This window comes from Pholcus phalangioides, unplaced genomic scaffold, assembly GCF_987345545.1.
Source record: "Pholcus phalangioides strain wild (caught in Gottingen) unplaced genomic scaffold, Ppha-v1.0 ptg000010l_1, whole genome shotgun sequence".
NCBI classification, from domain to species: domain Eukaryota; kingdom Metazoa; phylum Arthropoda; class Arachnida; order Araneae; family Pholcidae; genus Pholcus; species Pholcus phalangioides.
In genome coordinates this window covers 10,925,394-10,947,340 of record NW_028301603.1, presented here as the reverse complement: position 1 = coordinate 10,947,340, position 21,947 = coordinate 10,925,394, and the positions used below count along the sequence as shown (strand labels likewise).

At 37.5% G+C, this 21,947-nt stretch overlaps 2 protein-coding genes across 2 annotated transcripts in view; one reads left to right on the top strand and one right to left on the bottom strand.

The window, feature by feature from the left end:
- LOC149080912 (MAM and LDL-receptor class A domain-containing protein 1-like) overlaps positions 1 to 2,041 on the top strand; it is a 168,446-nt gene extending 166,405 nt beyond the window's left edge. The window contains exon 89 of the mRNA XM_089237599.1: positions 1,788 to 2,041. Coding sequence (XP_089093725.1) covers positions 1,788 to 1,850 — 63 coding nt within the window. The 3' untranslated portion in view covers positions 1,851 to 2,041. The remainder of the gene's footprint in view (positions 1 to 1,787) is intronic.
- Positions 2,042 to 5,199: 3,158 nt separating this feature from the next.
- LOC149080911 (protein peroxidase GPX7-like) lies at positions 5,200 to 21,161 on the bottom strand. Its single transcript, XM_089237596.1, has 3 exons — positions 20,862 to 21,161; positions 11,044 to 11,305; positions 5,200 to 9,857 (listed from the first exon to the last, which is right to left on the bottom strand). The coding sequence occupies exons 1-3, from the start codon at positions 21,054 to 21,056 to the stop codon at positions 9,697 to 9,699; spliced, it is 618 nt and encodes a 205-aa protein (XP_089093722.1). The 5' UTR covers positions 21,057 to 21,161; the 3' UTR covers positions 5,200 to 9,696.
- Positions 21,162 to 21,947: the final 786 nt, after the last annotated feature.

Sequence of the window (21,947 nt, the reverse complement as noted above, 5' to 3'; positions counted from 1 at the left end):
AAAAGAAATTATCAAAGGTAATTACATTCAAAAACATTTATAAAATCAAGTAAAGTCAATCCACACTACAGCCAAAAAATTGTCAACTATTGCTAAAACTGCTGAAAAATCGGCAATAGCAGGAAATAGAGCTACTGCAAGTCACAGTGGGTAAAAATGTAATTCATTAAAAAAAAGACCATGTTTGAAAAATATGTGAGATGAATATTTGTATATGACAAAAGCGCTAATTATGATGGTCTCAATATAATTATCATAATACAATTTATATAAGTCATGAAGGGCGCAGTAGCCCAGGTCGATAAGATACTCGCCTAAAGTACCTAAGGAAGTTGAGAGGTGTTGCAAGTTTGATACCCGGTTTGTCCTTGTCAGAAGACTTTCCTGACTCAGGGGTACAACAAAAATGCCGACTTGACCGCAGCAAAAAATTGCTACCGCAGGGGAGTCCTCCATCAAGGGGTTAGCGCACCAACCTCTCGAGGAGTATAAAAAACAAGCCTGCCATTCGGAATCGGCAATGAATTTTAGGTCCCGCTCATGTGCAGAAAATTACCATGGTGCAACAAAAATGATCAAATGATATGTCATAAAAGTACTCTTAGTTCTTGATTTCGAAAATTTAAGTGAGCTTCTTTGAAAATAAGGGAAAAAAACGAGACATTTTATAAAAAAAGTAGGGATACCTAAGTTTCCGGATATTTTCCGTAAAATACAAATCATACAGTCACCCTCTATATCTGGAGGACCCCTTATTTCTGGTCTGCAAGTGGCAGAAATACAGCATATCTGGCCCATGAATTGAAAAGGTTGTACACCCCTGCATTAAAGGGTCTTGCAAAGTCATGGATCTTACACATATTAAAAAAAAATAATTCATTTAGTATCTCTGTAACTCGAACCACCCTCTTGCATACCGGGCAAACATGCTACTATCTGCACCACTCGAGACACAACCCTGTCTCCCTTATTTCATGCACTGTGGCATGATGCGCTAAAGTAGAAACATTAGTAGCCTTAACTGCGGCAAATGGCCCCCCAGGTGGGAGGGAGTAGCAATAGAAAGACTGCTTTTTCTTGGCCGAATTTATCAAGAAAACACATGTTCTGGATTTTATGCCAAGGCGAACTTGGAAAGAAAAGTAATCTTGTCTCCACTAGGACTCGAACCCAGGTCCTCTTGGATCCGATTTTGATGGGGTAAGCTATGCATTCACCCAGGATCAGAAAAATTTAAACAACATCCATTCACTGACTAACCAAACATCTCTCACCCCAGTCACAGGAACCCTCGTAATTCCTTGCTTTGCCCAGGTCCTACCAGGTGTCAGGGTTTAAGCTATGGCTGCATTTTTCGCAAAATGCAAAAGAAGTAGTAGAGAGAGAGAGAGCCACTTTCGCAAAAATGCGTACAGGAGGTATGAAACGAGCCGACAAATCCAACCATTAATCAATAGCATTGCAGCATTTTGCAAAAGCTTTTCGTCCCATTTTTGTTTTGCTAAAGGAATTTTTTATCTAGCTTAAACCCTGTCTCATGTCTATTTCAAGGCTGAAGCTTCAATCATGAGCAGCATGTCATAGGATACAGAAGAAAAATTAGCTATATATGTGATAAAATAATTTTGTTGTTTGTTAATACATAATGTGCGTTCTGTGTATCATTCATTTTTAAATATTGACGCTGTCTAAAAAAAATTATACTTATACAGATTCTTTAACAAGATTTCGTGGACTTTGATTTATGCAGATAGATTTTAATAGTTTTTTTTCTCTCTCTCTCTTAGACGGGTGAAACGACATCAATAGAAAACCCATTGTACAGATTCAAAACAGAGTCTTCAAAGTGATGCGTTTTATGATTGTGGACGATTTAGTCACCGTGTGACTTCGGAAACATTTCCTTTTTTTCGTCATTGTGATCTTCATACTTCTTGTAAATATGTGAATGAAATCTATGTCTGGAGGAAAAAGGAACATGTTTGTTACGGAGCTTTTTTCTTTTCTATTAAATTTCTATTAAAAATTATTTTTTTGTATATATTTTCAGTTTTAATATCGCAATTATTTTTTTTTTTGGTTTTTATTGGTGAATAATTAAATCGTTCATGACATAGAGACCCTACCAGTGGGTCGCACTGTATTTTCTTACTGGATGAATGTGACCATCACTGGATCATATACTAAGGACCATTACATTGCTTCTGAAAATATTGGTCTATATCGGAGGCTTCAAATATTGTACCTTCAGCTATATGAGTAGTGCATATATACAGTCAAACCTCGTTAATGAGTCACTCTTGGGAGAGCAAAAATATGACTTAGTAAGCGGAGTGACTCTTTAAACAGAGTAAGCGATAGCTGTGCCAATTCCTGCCTGAGGATAATTGGGACTTCCCAAAGGTGACCCGGTAAGCGGAGTGACATGTTAACCGGGTGACACACTAACGAGGTTTGACTGTATGTACTAGAGAGAGCAGTGTAGGGTTTGCTAATCAGATTATTTAATTCAGAATCAACGAAGCGCAAATTAGAGATTAAATTCAGATATAGCAAGATATATGTGCAGAGACAATGATTGAAAAAAAAAAAAAGGGGGAGGGGGCATCCACACACACGCAGAGTGAGCCAGTATGTTTGCTAGAGTCGCAAACGTGATAAATACAGTAGAACCATATAGGCAGGTCTTGACAAATCGAGAAAAAAATGTAGGTGCCAGTCAAGCATGTTTATTTTTTCAAGAAAACCTGTCTAAAACAATCCTTTTCCCTGGCTCCACTGAGACTTTTTGGTCGAGTAGTCACAGCATGACAGACTCGCATCGCGAGGACCCGGGTTTGAACCCATCAAAGCCACTGTGGTGGTCGGCTGAAGTTGGTTTGCTGTGGGTCCCAACTTCAAGGCGTGAATGCAATCTGATCTCCCCTTTAAAAAGTAGCAACAGACCTACAAATGTAATTCCGTCATCACACTTCACTTCTGAAATATAGATGGCAGTACTGAAAAATCAGACACAACACTAGATATGCACTCAGACTGTTAGGTACCCACACACTTCCGGCACAACTCACTAGGTAGTAAATTGCCCATAGATGTTACCGAGCACAATTCAGGTCTATCAACATCGATAGACCTGAGTTGTGCTCGGTTTGAAAGAAAGCCAATATAGTCAGAAACATTCAGTCCGCCCATGTTTGCGGAAAAAAGTTCACAGCTTTGACTAGTGGTGAAAATACGCTATATCATGAATTTGCTGCCCTCTATGGTTTAAAAATAGTACTATTCTCAAATTTAATTTAGCAGTAATGAATAAACTATAAATGAAATGAATGAACTACAAGTAAAAATATGAACACCAAAATTCTACGTTTATGTAACATGAAAGATTGTTGAGCCAAGTTAACTTCACGGTTTTACATTTCCCTTGCAAAGAAAAGTGTTTTTATTCCCACCCCTCTAAAGTGAATGCCTGGCAGCGATTCAACATATTCCATTGACAAGATTTTTTCTTGCACAACTGATGCATGCATTTATTATGTGTTTCAGACTTGTGTGATGATTGGCTTATTAATTTACACATTTTTATTCTTTCACAACATATTCTGGGTGTTTCATGAAGAACCCCTAGCTTTGAAAATAAATAACTCAGAAACGGCGATAGATAGAAGCATGAAACTAGCGGTATGTTTATTAAAAAAGCGTAAGAAAATCTGATAAAGAAAATTCAAAATTTTAGTTACAAATTGCATCAACAGATGGCACCACAGACGACATCACAATAAGTAGGCTGTACATAGTGGGTAATGCAAGCAGCCCTCGTGGCATCCACATCAAAAGAGATTCAAAATGTGCACCTTTCACACAACATGCAAATGAAGAATGCAATTGTCAGTGACTCTCTATAGTGTGTGACTGGAAATCGACACACAAGCTTGACAAATAGCCTCCTCCAGCTCATCAAGTGTTAAATGATTGTTTTGTGGTAAACAATATCCTTCAGTGTGCCTCAAAGAAAGTAGTCGCAGGGGGTGAGGTCGGAGGCTACTTATGGTAATGCCACCTGCGGCACCATCTATCAACACAATTTCGTAACTACACAATTTTAACATTTCTGTATCAGATTCTTTTTAATAAACATACCACTGGTTTTGATGCTTCTATATATATATTACCGTTTCAGTTATTTATTTTCAAAGTTAGTGGTCCTTCGTGAAATACCCAGTAACACATTTCAATAACATGCATAGCATACTAGGATACTTTAACTTCAATATCATGCAATAAGATATGCAATTAATATAATTAATACAAAAACAACGCCACAGCAGGCAAAACGCCCAACGAGGTAGCTCAGAGTATTATATATGTATATAAAAAAAGCATCATCATTATAATGAAGTTAATGCAAAGAAAAAATGGAATTTAAATGATTTAAACCAGACTAAAAAAAATAGATTTAAATCAGCGTACCCTGCTTAGCTGACCATATTTCCTCTGGGGAAATTTGGGATATCAAATACAGAAAAACAAAGTCAATTGTCGAAAAAATGATGCCAGTGGTAAAACGAAACCTCTAAGACAGAAATCTCTGAAAAACCCAACAGACGGAAAATGAAGTGCTCAAATGCATGTATAGGGCATATATACATATAGGTTACTTGTATACATCTTTATTGTTGAAGGTGGGGATTAAGAGAAATGCCCCCACGTTCTTTTCTGGATTTTCATCCTCCAGTGATTTTTTTAAAATAAATTTCTTCGAAAGGCTTTTTTCCTACTACTCTTTTCTTGACTGCCTCCTTACCAGAGCTGCAACCAGCGGAGGGGACCCTTTCCACTAATAAAAGGTAAATTTTCATTTCCAGTTGCGGCCTCTCTCCCCTTCCTGGATTTCTGACCCCAAATCTCTCTACAGCTATTCCTCTTGACTTAAAAAAAAAAAAAATTCTACCTCCATTAATGTCTACTTCCTTATTTCTGCCTTTGTTTTTATTTATGCCCGTTTGATGAGGCAGAGGCGTACACAAAGAAAGAAGGCACATGAGTTGAGCGTAAAACACAAAAGGCAGCCAATTTTGGAGCTCTGTGAATTTGTGAGTCCCTGGGGAACCCCCTATGCATCGAGTCCTGTAGAAATCCCTGTTTGTGTAAGACAGTTGAATCAAGTGATAACTCAGAAATTAAATCAAATTTGTTGAATTTAAGGCAAATTAATTTTTATTGAAATAATATACAATGTAAAAAATACTAATTAAGAAAAATCAACAATCCAATAAATCTTATGGCGCAGAGGTATACAGTAGATCAAGCCACTGCTTCCGAACTGCCCGCCAAGTCAAATTTCAACAATTCAAACATACACACATTTTTCTTCAAATATATTTTTTCTGCAATTTTCGATTGTCAAAAAATTATTTATAACAATATCAATAAACTTCGATACAAGAGTTCTTTGGCGAGAAAAATTTTTGTACTTCACATATACGTACATATCTAATTGTGCAATGAAAGTGTAACAAGATTACGGGGGAAAAAAATTGTATCTGACATAACATGACACCCCACGTATTTTACTTGTTTTAGGATAAAAACAAGCAAAAAATTCTTGAGTAAACAAAAAAAAAAGGATAAACGATATCTATGTATTATGTCTAGTAACGATACAACATTACGCTATAAATCTGACGAAGCTGAGAGGTTCATAGATTTAGTATATATATATTTGTTCTACTCTCATTAAATCTAGTATAAATAGGCCTAACCTTGACTAAATTATATCACCGATTTTGATTCGTTATGTTCAAAGCTTGTGTTCCGATTACTTGAAATGTAGGTGTGTGAAAATTATTACAGAGTACATATGTTTAAAAAATGCTAAGGACTGTGTCGCAATTCAGAGAAACACAATGGAAATCATTTGAGCCGCACCATACGTTGAAAATGTTTCAAATGTGTGGGTGCTTTGTTTGAGCTTTATGTAGGAGATTTTGATTTCTGAATGAATTTCTGGAATGCTCGGCTCTGTACTACAAAATACATGTAGCACAGATGCCACTCACTATGGTTATTTTACACTCAAAGTCTAATTTCACATCATTTATATAACAAGGGTACACAACCTCTAGCCTGCAGGTCAAATGTGGCCAGCCAAGGCGTTTCATCTAGCCAGTGAAAAGTGTTCTGGTAGAAAAGTACAGTTGAATCCCATTATAATGAACTCCAAGAGACCGGAGAAATCACTTCGTTATAAAGGAATTTCAGGTTGTTTGCATTGTTCCTATGTAAACGTATTTGAGGTATTAGAAAAGTGTTCGCTATAACGGTATTCGACTGTACACGATAAATGCCTAAGCTGACCATATTTCCTTCATAAAAATACAGGAAATGAGGATAGATAAGGGATATTGCCAAAAAATCTTTCAAAAATGAGTAAAGTTGCTAATTACAGACAAAAAAAAAATACTCAAAGGCAAGTAGAGTTGTCAATTACAGCCAAAGAAATATTAAAAGGCAAGTCAAGTTGTTAATTACAGCCAAAAAATTGTCAAAGGCAAGTAAAGTTGATATCTATTGCCAAAGTTGCTGAAAAATTGCCAGTGGCAGAAAATAAAAGGGCTCTACTGCAAGTCAGTGAGTAAAAATTTAATTCACTAAAAAACATGTGTTTGACAAATATGCGAGATGAATATATTTATGACAAAAATTAATGTGATAATTAGTAATAATTACCATAACATAATTCTTCGTCATGAAACTAATCTTAATTTGAAAAATTTGAGTAAGCCTAGTTGAAAATGCAGGAAAAAAATGGGACATTATACGAGATAGTTGGAAAGACCAAAATTGCGAAAATGTTCCGTATAAATACGGGTCACTTTCCACGGCTGTCTTAAGAGCGTCATGGGCCCCGGGCCAATTGATTTTTCCGAGACCCAACCTGGAAAATTCTCGAAAATTTCAGTTAGTTCTCATTTTTGTGAGGCCCCCCCCCCCCCCAAGTCTTGCCGGTTAAGATGGCACTGTCACTTCCCTGTTTATGTATACAAGGTTTTTGGTCTGCAAGCGGCAGAAATACTGCATATTTGGGCCTGCAAACTGAAAAAGTTGTGCAACCCTTGGTTCACAGAAAATTCTGAATAATTATTTTCATCCCATGTTTTGGTAGGTTATTTTCTCTGTACATGCAGGTTTTTTTAGAGATCAGAGCCTACAATTGTTTATGTCTATTACAAATGACAGCGCTCGAGAAGTCAGTGTGCTAACCCCTGGTGGGGGGGGGGGGGACTTCCTGAAATGTGTTCTGCAGCTATGTTGTCACTGTTCCTGTTGTACTTCAACGCCAGGGGCAATTTCATAAGGACTAGTTGGACATTGAACTAGCATAACATCTTGCTGACCTGTGGGCTACGGCTCCCTCTTTCAGTTGGTGTGATAGCTGCGGATTCAAAAAAGTCACTTTTTAACACATTTCTCACAGAAATGTTGGAGAATCTTTGCAGCTTCACGGGATATGGGACTGACATAAATTAGCATTTTTGTATGATTCTCTCACTCTAGTGTCAAGCACCTTCAGGATTAGTCTTGGACTAGGCCCATAAATAGGCTGGATCGACCGGGGCAGTGGCCCAGGGTCCCGATCAAAAATGGGAGCCCCCTACAAAAAATGTATAATTATTTTGCATAATAACCCTTTGGGGAGAGGACTCCCAAGAAAAATTCTGCGCTGAGAAGGCATGCTATGGCCCTATTCTAGGACAGAGCTTATATTTATATGTTGTGCAATAATAATGGCAGTGCAAATCCACCAATCACAGATGAACTGAGAAATAAATTCTAAGTTTAACAACCAATCAAAAAACACTGATGACATACACCCAATCACAAATAACTAGCACAGCACATAGCTGCTGACTTTGGAGAATGAAAATTAGGGAGATTTTAACATGGATTGAAATTTCCATATGAAAACAAATATAAAATGGATTTTTAAAGAATATAGGGATTTTTTTCATGAACAATATAGGAATTTTTCATGAAGCTATATTGTAGGAATTTTTCCCCTTTGTAAAAAAAAAACCCATGACATTGTGTAAGCCATCGCCGATTAGCATCAAATTGTCAATAACCACCAACCAGTAAGTTAAAAATGACATCTCATTCATTACTATTACTAAATCAAATCTCGCCAACAAAAAAAAATTGCCGTTGGGCCCAAAATGGGACATACAGTCAAAGCAGATACAAGCCATCTCGTCAATTGCAGATGGCAAAAGGCCAAATCAATGCTGGCTGTTTTGTGAATTGTCTTTTTTGCTCCAAAAATGAAATATATTTTTGTGAGTTGATGCGATGACAATAATTTACTTTACACCATTTTCAGGTCCTGACGTGGCAAAAGTTTTTATCTTCCAACAGTTTGTTTGCATGTGTAGCGAACATTTAAGAAATCTTGAAATCTTTAATGTTCACCACCTGTGCAAATGAAATGCCGAAAGATAAAAGCTTCGTCACGTTGGCCTAAAACCCAAAAACTATGAATTTTGCATTACATGATGACCAGAAAAAAAGCCTTGCTTGTTTTATTTATTTACTTTACGCTTGTGATGTGAAGAACAAAAGTGACAGTCTTTTTGTCACCTGACAAGACTTTTGCCGGTTCGGGCATGGATGTTTACTAACACTGACAAGTTCCCTGGATGGATCATGCTGATCCCTTGGGAAAAGATTTTTCCCCAAAAGTAGGGATTTTTTACAATCATTGTTTAAATTCAGGAGTCCGGGAGATGGGAGTAGAAAAATTCGGGAGACTTGGTAGCAGCTACACATAAATATGAGCTCCATCCTCATCTTTGTAATTACTATTCCAGAAAATGCTTGTCTGGGTGCGAAAAAAAACCCCTCACAAACGATAATGGCCTCACATCCCCTAAAACAACTTTTCTCTTTTGTTTTGACTTGCAGAGCTCCTTAGGCCTCTTTTTTATTTATCAAATATAATGATTTATTTTAGTATCATGAAACGGCCGCAGAACCCCTGGAAAGTGTACTAAGGGCTCCCAAGAGAACAGGTTTAAAACCTTTGCTCTGAAACAATGTATTGTGCAGTTTTCGTTATTATCTGGCACCTTAAAGTAGAGGGTTCAAGAACACTACGAACATAACAGTCAAAGTCAACCAGAGATTTAAATGATATCAACAGCTGATCCTTCTTGATGTGATTAACTCCGTCATTATAATGGCATTCAATTTAGAAAGCAACACGAGTCAGGGGAGTGTATGTATTAGATTCAAATGCTCACTTGAGATACATTCGCTCATCTTGTATTATTCACTTAAAAGCAGTGGAGAATTTGTTAAAAGATGAAAATCTGTGATACCGTAGATAAAATTGCTCGTAGATGTGCATATTTGAATCATTAGAGATCGTAAGAATAAGAATGGATTATATACTGATCAGCGGTAATCAAACTTATCCTCAAGAAGAGAGTAAGGCAAAGAAAGCGAGAGAGGCCTAGAGCCAGATAATCACAGTCAATCGAGTCACGCAAAAGAACTTTTCACTCTTTCTTTCCTTGAGAAAACTGACCCTCTCATCGTCTGCATCTTCAGAAGCTGGAAAGAAAAAATGTATTCATTCTCGTATTTACAGGTATTTATAATTAGTTTGTTAAACAATGTGTGTTAAGGTTTCTACGTTCAAAGTTCTTCAGAAATCGAAGGTATTTTGTCTACTAATTTCTGGATATCTTTCGTCAGCGATTCAACTGATGTTGTCGGCGGCCAGATATTTATGACGTTGCCCTTGTGGTCGACAAGGTATTTCCAGAAGTTCCAGGTCGGTGATTTTCCTGTTTGATCTGGAAGAAATATGGATGAGTTTTGGTTGAGCAAAGAAAGAGGGGAAAAAAATACACATTTGCTATATAGTCACTGCAGATTTTTACAACAGATGGAGGCATATAAAAAATAGATTTATTGGGGGGGGGGAGGGAGGGAATTAAAAGATGAATACTCCTGGTGATAATGTGGTTCGGGGGAAAACACAAATAAAGGAAGGTTCATTATGGTTTTTCGAAACCGCTATAAACTGTGTTGATGTTTTCATGTATGATATATGACAAGGACGATCTAATCGGGACACGCAACAGAAATTTCATTTTCACGAATGCAATGGAATCTCAATAATTTGAATATCGAAATTTCCAGATAATTGGAGGCATTGAAAGATTTTTATAGAATTTCCTTTGCACCTCCCCTCTTACCAGCCTAGAAAATTAACCCACAAACAATTCATTGAAAGGAAAATTTCCCAACAACAGTTCGACACCTAATGAATGGGCAAATAATCGAGTAAGTCAATGAGTGAGGGAGCAATGAAGTGAGTGGCTGAATGAGTGAGTTAGTGAGAAATTGAGTGAGCTAGCGAGTAAGCAAAAAGTTCAGAGAATGAGCAATTTAGTGAGCAGATGAATGAGCAAATGAGCAAGTCAGTCATTGACCAGGTGAGCAAAGTTAGTGTGTAGGAGAGCAAATGAGTGCGTGAATTTTGAGCAAATGGGTTAGTGAGTGAGCAAGTCATTGACAAAGTAACCAAACAAGTCAGTGAATAAGCAATTCAATGAGCATTAAGTGAGTAGATGAATGAGCAATTTAGTGAGTTGATGAATGATAGAGTAAGCAATTCAGTGAGCAAATGAGCTAGTGGGTAAGAGAGGAAATGAGTGAGTGCATGAACATTGAGCTAATGAGTGAGCCAGTAAGCAAGTTGAACAGATGAGCAAATGAGTGTGATTAAACAAGTTAGTAAATGCGCTAGTGAATGAGTGAGTTCACATGCTTGATTACTCAATCCTTCACTAGGTCACTCACTTCCTCATTCACTGACTCACTCGGGATCCCAAAGGAGTTGCTTCAAAGCTTACTCTCAAAACTACTTCAGACTATGAATTGTTTAATACGCATATGACTATTCAAAATTGCAAATGTCACGCATCTACATATGAAATTAAAATTTGGAAAAAAAGAAAAAAATGTCAAAGTTACCCGCTAAAAATTTGAACAGTGGATTGGCATTCTCGCCGACAACTTCTATCTTCTGAAAGACAGGGAAATTGACTTTATAAACTTGCTTCAAGAACTCGATAATCTCCTCGTTTGTATCAGGTTCTTGATCACCGAACTGGTTACACGGAAACGCTAGAACTGTGAACTTGTTGGATCCGAATTTTGTTTGCGCTTTGACTAGTTCTTTATAATGGCTCTGCGTGAAGCCGCAATATGTAGCTACGTTCACGATCAGCAACACCTAGAGAACAGAATATCACATGGAAAATGAGAATTTCGATATGAAGCTGTTTCACACAATACACACAAACAGGAATGTTTCTTCTTTCTCCATATTTATTAATTTATTTCTTATGAATGACATTTTTCCCTTTGAGGGCAGTGATGATAATGCATAATCAGAGTGCATACTTAGTTGGCGACTGCGAGAAATTGCCAAACTGGATAGTCTTATGTTTCTATTACAGTAGAACGTTAATTAATGAAGGATAATAAATTTGGAATTACATTGGATGATATCCTTGATTAATAGCAAAGATCTTCAAAAATATAAAAATATTTGCAGACTACAAGAAAATTTATTTGCAAAAAAATTAAAAACCGAACTTTGATGGTAACTGTAAGTCCTTAGTGCCGCTACTGAGCAGGATTCGAACCATCAACCTTCACATCGACAGTCTCGCATCCTATCCACTGCTCCAGCATGGTTGTGGAAGATGCTGGTTGTGGTCCTCATTTAATACATCAATGCACCAGGGCGATCTTAAGAGTGTCATAAGCCCCTCAGGCAAAGTGATTTTTCTGCATGCGCTACGAGAATTGACAGCGCGTGGAGTCTGTGAAGTTTTCTTTTATTTTTCTTTCAAACTGAGTGTAACTGAGGACTATCGCCATAGGCGTAAACTTCTATAGGGCCCATGGGCCCGAGCCCCCCCAACATTTTTGAAGACGCGGCTCAGCCCCCCCAAAAATTCGTATGAATATGGCTTATTCATTTTGCAATGATGAAAACTTTTTTTTTAACCAAAAGTTGTCCTAATTATGAATTAGTTAATGGAAACACAATCTGCTCAAAATTTTAGTTCTTTTAAAAAATCTGGATGGTCTTCGGCTTTCTTGTTCCATGACAATACGTTTATCTCATTTCTTCCCTGCCGTTCAATCCCCAATTGCACCCTCCATCCGTTCCAATCCTCACTGCCAGAAGGCACGGCTGAGAGGAAGATTCTTTGAGGTGTTGAGGGGGCTCTTTCTTCTTTGCCTGTGGCAAAAACTGAGTGTCTCTTCTTTTGTTCACTGCGACCGGAGGACGGCCATGGCGCCAACATGAAAATAAGCCCAAAGATGCATGGTGGGGGGGAGGTTGTAAATTGGGAAGCAATGATATTGAAACCGAAATAAATTACACTCTATAAAGAATAGGTGCCAGAACCTAGAGGCTGAGGCCATTTGAGCCCCCCCCCCCCCGCAATAAAGTTTGTAAGGGGACTGAGCCTCCCCAGTAATTACTGAAAAAAACCATTGTGCAATGCATTCTCCCTCTCCTTCGTACACGCTTGAGTCCCGTATATGCGGGAGGACCAATAACTTTTAGGCTCCCCTCCCCCCCAATGTTTTTTTGAAAAATATTTGGGAAAAAAGCACATTCTAAATGCCCATTCATAACAGATCTTGAGGACCGATGCCGAAACATTTTTCAAGCCCCTTTGCTACAAAATTTGACTGGGGGTGGGGGGTAGAACATAGAATCAAATAAACAACAAGTGAATTATAATATTGATTTTAAAAAAGGAAATGAAAAATAAATGATTTTTCAAAGGTCCAAGACCAACCCCTCGACCGGGCTTTATTGGCCCATTCGTTAAGTCACCACTACATTTTAACAATTAATACAAACTATTATCTTTATAACTAAGGGATTCCTGAACTATTTACGTTCGCAGCACTCATGGAAATTTTAAATGTTGCCCAACACCTCAGCCAACGTCTTCCTAAAGAGTGTCAACACCATAGCCCTTGTTTTGTGGAACAGATTTGCACCCTCCACTAATATAATTTGACTGGCTCTTCGTTTTCGTAAGAATACTCATTTAAGAAAGAAAATTAGAATTTTTTTTTGAATTTTTGAGTAGGAAAACTGAACATCCTAATCTAAATTGTGCATGTGTATCAATAAAAATTGTACAAACTGTATAATTTTTATTGATGAGGTGACTGAAAAGGCAGTGACAGCAACGCCAATGAGGTATGTGATATCCCCGCCCCCTCAACGTTTTCTTCCCCATCTGGTTGGGAATTTCGAAGATGAGAAACGAAACTAAAACTAATTCAATAAAAAGTTATCAATTAGGTCATTGCAAAGATGGCCTACTGCACATTATCGGTGGGGGGAGGGGGGGGGGGGAAGGGAGATAGCCTATAAGTTGGCTACAAGACTCATTCATTCATAAAAAAAATATCCCTCACAAATTGAAAAGAATTTCTTCAATTTAAAAAGTAAAAATTAATCTTCAATTACCTAAGGAAGCAGGTTCGCCACCCCTTTATAAATAGTGAAATGCATGCACAATATCAGTATGTAAGTGCCGCAAAATGTATCTATTTAAAATTCAATAAATCATAAATAGTCAGTCCTCGGTATAATGTCACTCGGGGACCAAATAAAAATGACAGGAAGCTGCGATAACTTGATAACGAGTAATTCCATTTCATTAATTTTGTTGGCAAGGACTATAAAAGAGATGTTATAGGCATCCCCTATCCTGCATCAGGGCCTCAGGCTGGGGCCTTTGGTGGATATAGTGAATTTTTCGTGTGAAAAACAAAAAATGATAGGGGGGGGGGGATCGTCCCCCCGCACTGGAGCCCTGTTAGTCCAATATTTTCTAAAGCAGCTTGCTCTAGAAGGTGTTGGTTAGTCCCACCGTTGAGCAGGGGGAGGCATGTTTATAGTGCAATGTATGCCTGATGATGTTAATAGTTGTGACTTTACAACGAGATCTTTGGACGAGAGATCTTTTCAAGCCTCTCTCTCGGTCATCCGTTTATAAGATTTCAAATTGAAAATTAATTCAACAAAGAAAAAATTATACATTGATAGGTTTCCTTTCCATGTTTAGCGAGAAAATTCTTTTTCTAGGAACACAGGACCATAGCGTGCCTTTTCGGGACCCTCAGGGCACACTTTTTCTGGGGGCCCTTGGAAAGGATTATTATTATTATGCAAAATAAATGTACATTATTTTGTGGCGCCCACTTAGGCATGTGGCCCTGGTGCAATGCCCCGGTTGCCCTAGCCTAGTTAGGGGGCCTGTATGACCATATAGTAGTTATTCCAGACAACCAGCTTTCGCGGGTAGATAGGACAAGGCAAATCGCTTTGGGACAAGATCAAAGAAATGCGTTGGGTAGCAGGATTAACCATTGAGGACAACAAAGCACGTACTTCTGACACGGGCATCAGAAAAGAGCAATCACTAATTTATTTTTTCTTAGCTGACGATTGTTTACTGTCTCTGTAGATCAACTGGCGACAGAAGTAGAAAATGCCATCAGTGAATCCTCTTGAATGCACTTCTGTACTATGCCTGTGACAGATACCCATTATGAGTTTAAAAAAAAGAAAACTGTTCAACAGAATACACCCCAACCCCCCCTCACTTGTTAACTTGGGAACTGGTTGACGGGTCTATATCGCTTCCTGTACGATCTCCTTCCTCATTGCTTGTACACCCTTCTGGAGGTAGCAATGTATTATACGATAGCAATAATGAGATGGATGTTGTAGTTTTCTTGTCAGCGGCGCTTTGACTATTTTTGTTCCACTGTAGAAATTTAGTAGCCTTTCTAGAATACAACTGCCCTGAAGCGAGGCGGAGCATATAACCATGAGAAAAAAACGATGATAAGACATCTGAAATGTTCACAAAAGATGAATTCGGCTGGTCAAATCACCATTTGACCAGCCGAACTATAGTAGTTACAAAAGGTAATTGCCGACAAATGGTTGCGCACGAAGACGTGAGAAATTTTTCTGTACAGAGTTGACAATACCGAAAACAGGATTGTCATATTAACTATAGCATATAAGAAGAGGAAGAAACATCCAGTTGTTTTTGAATCCAAGTGTCATCGTTGAGTGTTTATGTTACAAATTTTCAAGTCAACGCTGATCGATCGTTGCATCCTTACTCATCCTTCATGATGAAGGAATCATCATCAAAGCCCAATTTGTAGCAGAGCAACAATAAACTTGGTAAGTACAACCTCATTAGCAGTTTCTCTAATTTTTTGGGAATTTTGCGATTGCATAAAATGTTTATACAGATATTCTTGAGGCCAAAAGCTTTTACGACAAACATTGTTTGGAACAAGATTGTTAAAGAAATCTAAAGTACAGTAGAACCTCGATTATCCGAGGGTGGATTATCCGGAGTTCAGAAATTACAAAACTACGAAAGGTGAAAGAAAACCGACCATGAAATTATTGATCAGACAACACAAGAGATTTTGGTAATAATATTCGGTGATAGTGATTAGAAGAATGGGAACAGAGATTGTTATTGAAGTTATGATCAGTTAGATCAGAATATCCTATAATGGGCAATATCGCCCCTTGGGGGCATGGAAAGGTCCGGGGGGGAGGATGAGAAAAAAACAAATTCTGAAGAGGAGGACGATGAAACAAAAAGTTTGGAAAACTGCGAGTTGGATTATTCAAATTTGTTTTGCTTAAACAGTGGTCTCTAATAACAAGGAACAAAATAAGTCGAAAATAATTTGTGTAAACAAAACATCTTATGACACCCAAATTTTTTGGTTTTTCTGCAAGTCAGGACCTTTGACTTGAAGTGCCCCTAGAAAAAAGTGGACAATTATAACCCTGCATAAATAGGGTCAAAGATGTTTAGTTTATTAGCGAATAGAGTAAATACTGTGCTGTTTAAATTAAATGGGCCACTTCATGCAGAAATTAGGACCGGTTCAGAAACTATATAATTGTATAAATAGGTTCTTGTGTGTATTTTTTGCGTAAATTTAAGTGTGAGTATTTGACATGAACAACATGAGGATACAAGAAATATTTATTTTAAATCAACGAAATGTATAAATATGCGTTTCATTCGAACTGTTTGCTATTGCTGCTATGTTTGGTTATTCCTGGTGATTTAAACCGTGGTTTTCGATAGGCCGTGGTCAGCATTACATGATTGAAAATTTTTATATCGTTAGATTATTAAGTTATTTTTGTTAAAATTAATTTTTAGGATAAAATATGAATGGCATATCTATCACGTGGGTGTTTATGGTCAAAACTGATACCAATTGATTGATTGAAAATGATTGCAAATAAGATAATGCTTGACCAAAAATAATTACCGGTCCTGCAGGTCCTTCAACGTTGAAATTTTTTACATACATCAGTAGTATATGAGCAAAAAAACACTATACGTTGAATATAAGTGGTTATACAAATACTAAAATTTCGGTTAATAAGCACTCGCTCAGACGTATATTATATGTAAACAAAGATTTTCCCCCTCCTGATTTATGAATTTAAAAAAAAGTATTTATACTTTTACTGATATCAGTATGACTTCAGTATTATACTAATACTGAAGTGTGTGTTTGTTAAGAAAAATAAGCGAGCTGCTATGCCAATGGATTTTTAAACGTTTGCTATCTGCGGCACACCTTAATATTAATAGCAACTGATCACCTATGTTGGCCAAATAAAATCGAAACCAATGTTTTTATACCCTCTATGGTTCTCCTCCATAAAACGTATTGAAAATTATTTTTTTTCCAGAAACCTATGTAAATTGGCACTGTTAGCATATTTTTAACTGAAACAATACATCATCACAGCAATTTAATTATACTGGATTTAACTAGCTAAAATAATTAATTAAGGGTAAAATATAGTCTGCCTTAATTTTAATGTTATCTATAAACAGATAGAATTTTGCTCAGCAAAGTTGAATAGTTTCGTCCTTGAATTTCATTCCCATTTCCCTCAATTTGGTGCTATAATATAAATCTCTGAGCACGTAAAATTGGGACAGCTCTCAAATATGACACCAGCAAGGAATCAACTTTTTCTAGATAGATAAAAATTATTGTACTTATATAGCTGTACCTTGTACTGAAATGACACTAAAGGATGTACTTTCTGAAATACCAAAAAAACTGTTTGTGTTTTTTGACCATTTACCATGTCTATTCAAAAATCAACGGGACTATATAGGGTTAATGCGCAAAAAAGTTGCTCTTCCTTCACATTTTTTTAATTGATGCAATAAAATTATTGCATCATTGATTTCATAATGAGATTATCACCATATCCGATATTATCTACACCGAACTTTTGTCATTAATTACGCAATAATAATTTTCTCATTATTAATACGCGAAAGAGCTCAGTATGGTGTTGCATTTTTCCTCTCTTTAAACACTGTACTCACTCAGACATTTTAATATTTTTGTTTTGTTTGTTTACATTGAATTTTTTGCAAATCAAATACGGTACTCCTGTACTATATTGAAATGCGCATTATTGAACACAAATGAAACGAAATTAAGTATTTCTGCTCGAAGAAATGCCGACCAACAAAAAACTAAAATATCAAATCGTAATATTTTCAGTGATTTTGTCCTCTCCCCCCCCCCCACCTCTAAAGAGAAAAAGAAATGAACATGAAGTAAAATCATTTGTCAAACATTTTATAGGATAGCGTCCTATAAGTCCTCTGGCTGCATAAGCCTATATGACCATGCTTTTTGAATTTTTCATCGAGTATAAATTTCAATACTGTTTTAAAACATTGAATGATTCCTGTTTTGATGTCATTTGAATATAGCCGATCTTGACAAATCAAAAACTATGTAGGAAACAGCCATATTCCTGAGGAGCCAAGCCGGGTTTTTGCTGAAGTATTTTAGATTTTTTCAGGACTTACGGAGACCCCCCCCCCCTTCTCTCCCATGTCGAAAGCCACACTGTTTTCGTCATCCAATGATTCCACTCTAGCAATCACATGCAGAGAATGTTTGGTGCCGATACCGATTTTCTAGTCGCCATGGTGACCTGGAGCCCGAGATTTGTCAAGCCCTGGTATATAGGGACAGGGTTCGTACCGTCCTTGAAAATCCTTAGAGAAAAAGTTCATTTTCAAGTCTTTAAAAGTCCTTGAAAAAAATTATTTGTCAGGGCGCCCTTTGTCAGGGGCGGCGCGACAAGCTGGAATATTGATTTGTATGCTTATTTATTCTTTGAAAAGTGGTTCTTTTATAAGTAAAAATATCTACCAAGCTATTCCGTGGAGTCGCGGATGAACCATGAATTGGGCAAAAAGCCGCTGCTGACAAAAGTCAGAACCTTTGAGTTACGGGACAATGTTCAAAACAGAATACATGGTCACGCATATCTGAGGTATTTCTGAGCTTTAAAAGGTGTTGCTCTTAAATCTGACAGAAAAATACTGCACTTGAGATATTGCTCTGAAATTATTTCAAACTATTAAATTAATGAATGTCAGTTGCAAACAGGACCGCAAGTAGATGCTTGGTCGGCCAGGGTGAGCGCGCATTTTGACGCCCCTTTGTAATGTTGAAGGAGAGGTTAAATGGTGAAATTGGCACCCTCTCTGGTCCAGCGCATGGTGCACCAGAACCTTTGAACAGACTTTCCTGTAGGAACCGAGTATAACATATCGATCAGGGGCGTAGCCAGAAATTTCGTTCGGGGGGGGGGGGACCACTTTCATTCACCAGACCCCCAAGTCCCCCCCCCCCCTCGCTACGCCCTTGATATCGATATAACATATGTACTGAAAAAGTTCTTGGGGCCAGGCTGAAGGGTCGTTGATCGCCTGCGGATGTGACCACGGAATGGAGGTGGCTTCAACAATATCTGTTGCAAGTTCCGAAATGAACTGACTGCTAACGGAGGTTGATTGTTGACCGTAGATGCACGCAAAACAGTTCTTTAAAACAGAACTGATTTTTTTTCAAAAGAGCTAAACTCGATGCTTTATTGACTTTTTTCTTGAATATAGAAATCGAACAACACAGACGAATTTTTTGTTTAAGTTTATAAATAACGCATTTTTGTATTTCAAATCTTGAAAGGAACATCGTAAGAGTGCTTGAGGTTTATGAAACAGCAATGTTATATCAATCTTAGTGCTGTATTTCGAGTAATTTTTTTTTGTAATATAATTTTTTCTTGATTTCAATTTCATGAAATATGGTTTTGAATTACAATAATTTTTAGTTTTCTTAGGGAAATTTTTGCGGAAGAGTAGGGTAGAGATAACGTTTCAGTTATACGATTTTTCATTTATACGGCGCTTTGACCCGACTGTTCGGCGACGTGCTTAAAACCTCGTTTATACGACGCGACGAATAAACGAGGTTCCATTGTATGGGGCTTGAGCCCCCCCAACATCTCCAATAACTTTACGCCCTTGACTATCGCCATATCTATAGGCATTTTACTACCTAGTGAGTTGTGTCAGTGTATGTACTTAAGTCTGTACTTGAGTGCTTATCTTGTTTTTTGTCTGATTTTTCAATACTGCCATGGCAGAAGTGAAGTGAGAGAAGTGTAACGATTGAATTGCATTTTTAGGTCTGTTTCTCTCTGTGGAGAGACTTTTTAAAGGGGAGATCAGCCCGCATTCGCGCCTCCAAGTTGGGAGAACCACAGAAAACCAACTTCAGCCGACCACCACTGTGGCAATGGTTTGGACATGGGGGAAAAAATTAGATGCTCATTAATCTATTGAGCAATTTTAATAAACATTTGTTCTAAAAAACTGTTCTGGCGACCAAAAGTAACCTGGAGAGTAAGGGACCAGATCAGTAGCGACAAAGTGTGACTTATAGAGGGTGCAAGCATGGGAGTGATCAAAAAATTGTGTAAGTGACCTAGAAAGTGAGTAAGTCAGTGAACAATGAAACGCATTATCAAGAAATATACAAGCATACGAGTGACATAACGAGAGACCAAGAAAACACACAAGCATATGAGTGACCCAGAATGCATGCAAGCAGTTGAGTGACCAAAATAGTGTGAAAGCATGCGAGTGACTTAAAGATTGACCTAGAGAGTGAGGCATTAGGTTGATGAAGCGAAAGATTGACATAGAATGTTTGCAAACATGTGGGTGAAAAAAACGGTGTGGTCATATGAGTCACCAGATCAGTACGTGACCAAAAGTGTGACTTACAGACTGTGTAAACATAGCAGTGACTTAGACAGCAAGCAAGTCAGGGAACAACGAAAAGAGTGACCAAAAAATGCAAAAATGTGAGCATACGAGTGATGTAAAGAGTGACCTAGATTGTGTGTAAGCATGTGAAGTGACCAAACAAATGAGTTGCAGCATGTGCAAAGACATACGTAACTAAAATAAACAGTGCGCAAGCATATGAATAACCAAAATGGTGACTGAGTATGACCAGATCAGTGAGTGACCTAGATAGTGTACAAGAATGAGTGACCTAGAGAGCGAGGAACTAGGTCAATGAATGACCAAAAATGGTTGAGGAAGTATTCAAGGAGTGACAAAAGGCAAGGGTAAGCGGGCTATAGCCCAGGGCGGCAAATTTAAGGAATGACTGGGTCAGGAAAACTGGATTAGAAATGGCAGAAGGGCAGCAAAACCATAGATCCGCCTTTGCACACATACATATGTAATAATAACCCCAGGGATTTAGTGCGAGTGTATGTACATACACTATATAAAAAATGATATTGACTTTTTTAAACATATAGGCATTAAATAGCGAACCTTTCCTCTGAAGTTGCTGAGCGGCACGGTCTTGCCGAGCACGTCGACGGCACTGAGCGTGTATATGTGTCCCTTCTTGTAAACAGAGTCACAGTAAGTTCTGCAAACTTGAGCAGCGATCACGGTCACAGTCGAAATGAACATCAGGCGCATTCGCCACGATATGTTGTGCCTGATGTTCAGGAATGACTCCATAGTGGAATGATAAGTACTGTTATAATGTCGTCTGCAAAAAAAAAAAAAAACTCCTCAAGAAATTCACAAAGCTGAACTCCAGATAACAGCTGACACGAGGGAAAATATTTTATAGGATACGACTTTTTTTATAAGACCAGCTAGCTTGGGAAAAATATAAACATACGATATTATCGTAAGTAATTATTTCATGAATGACCATACGACCCGTTATTTTTAGTATTTTTCATTTTTAGGACTTTTCAATTGAATTTTTCATTTTTCTCTTTTAGTTTTTCAATAAAAATCACGTGTTGTGACCGTATGACTAGAGTGACCATACGTCCCGTATTTTCCGGGACAGTCCCGGTATTTTCTGTATTTTTGGTCGTCCCGACTTTTTCGCAAAAAAGTGTCCCGGTTTTCCCCGTATTTTACACGACGCTTACTTGAATTTTTATTCTTTATTGAAGTCAAAGATTGAAATTATTTTTCAACTAATAAACTATATTACGATAATTACAACTATAAATGAGAATATTTATCTCCCACATTTGTCTTGGTGAACGTTTTTTTCGTGAAATTCATTTTAATCCACTGCAATTTGCAGTAACGTTTCATTTCCCGCCATTGTGATACAGATACAGATAGATTAACGTCCTCTATGCCTGCTTATGGCTCTAGGACAGCTCGCCATTGTGATTTTACCGTAATTTTAACAATATTTGGCAACTTTGCTCGGTTTTGGCGTCATTTTTAGCGATCATTTGCGATGTCCCGTATTTGGAATCTCAATGTCCCGTATTTCTCTCGAGGAAATATGGTCAGCCTACGTATGACTCGTAATTTAAGGAATGTTTTATATATTTGAATATTTTCTACTGTCCCAACTTTTTTATATGAAATTTCCAA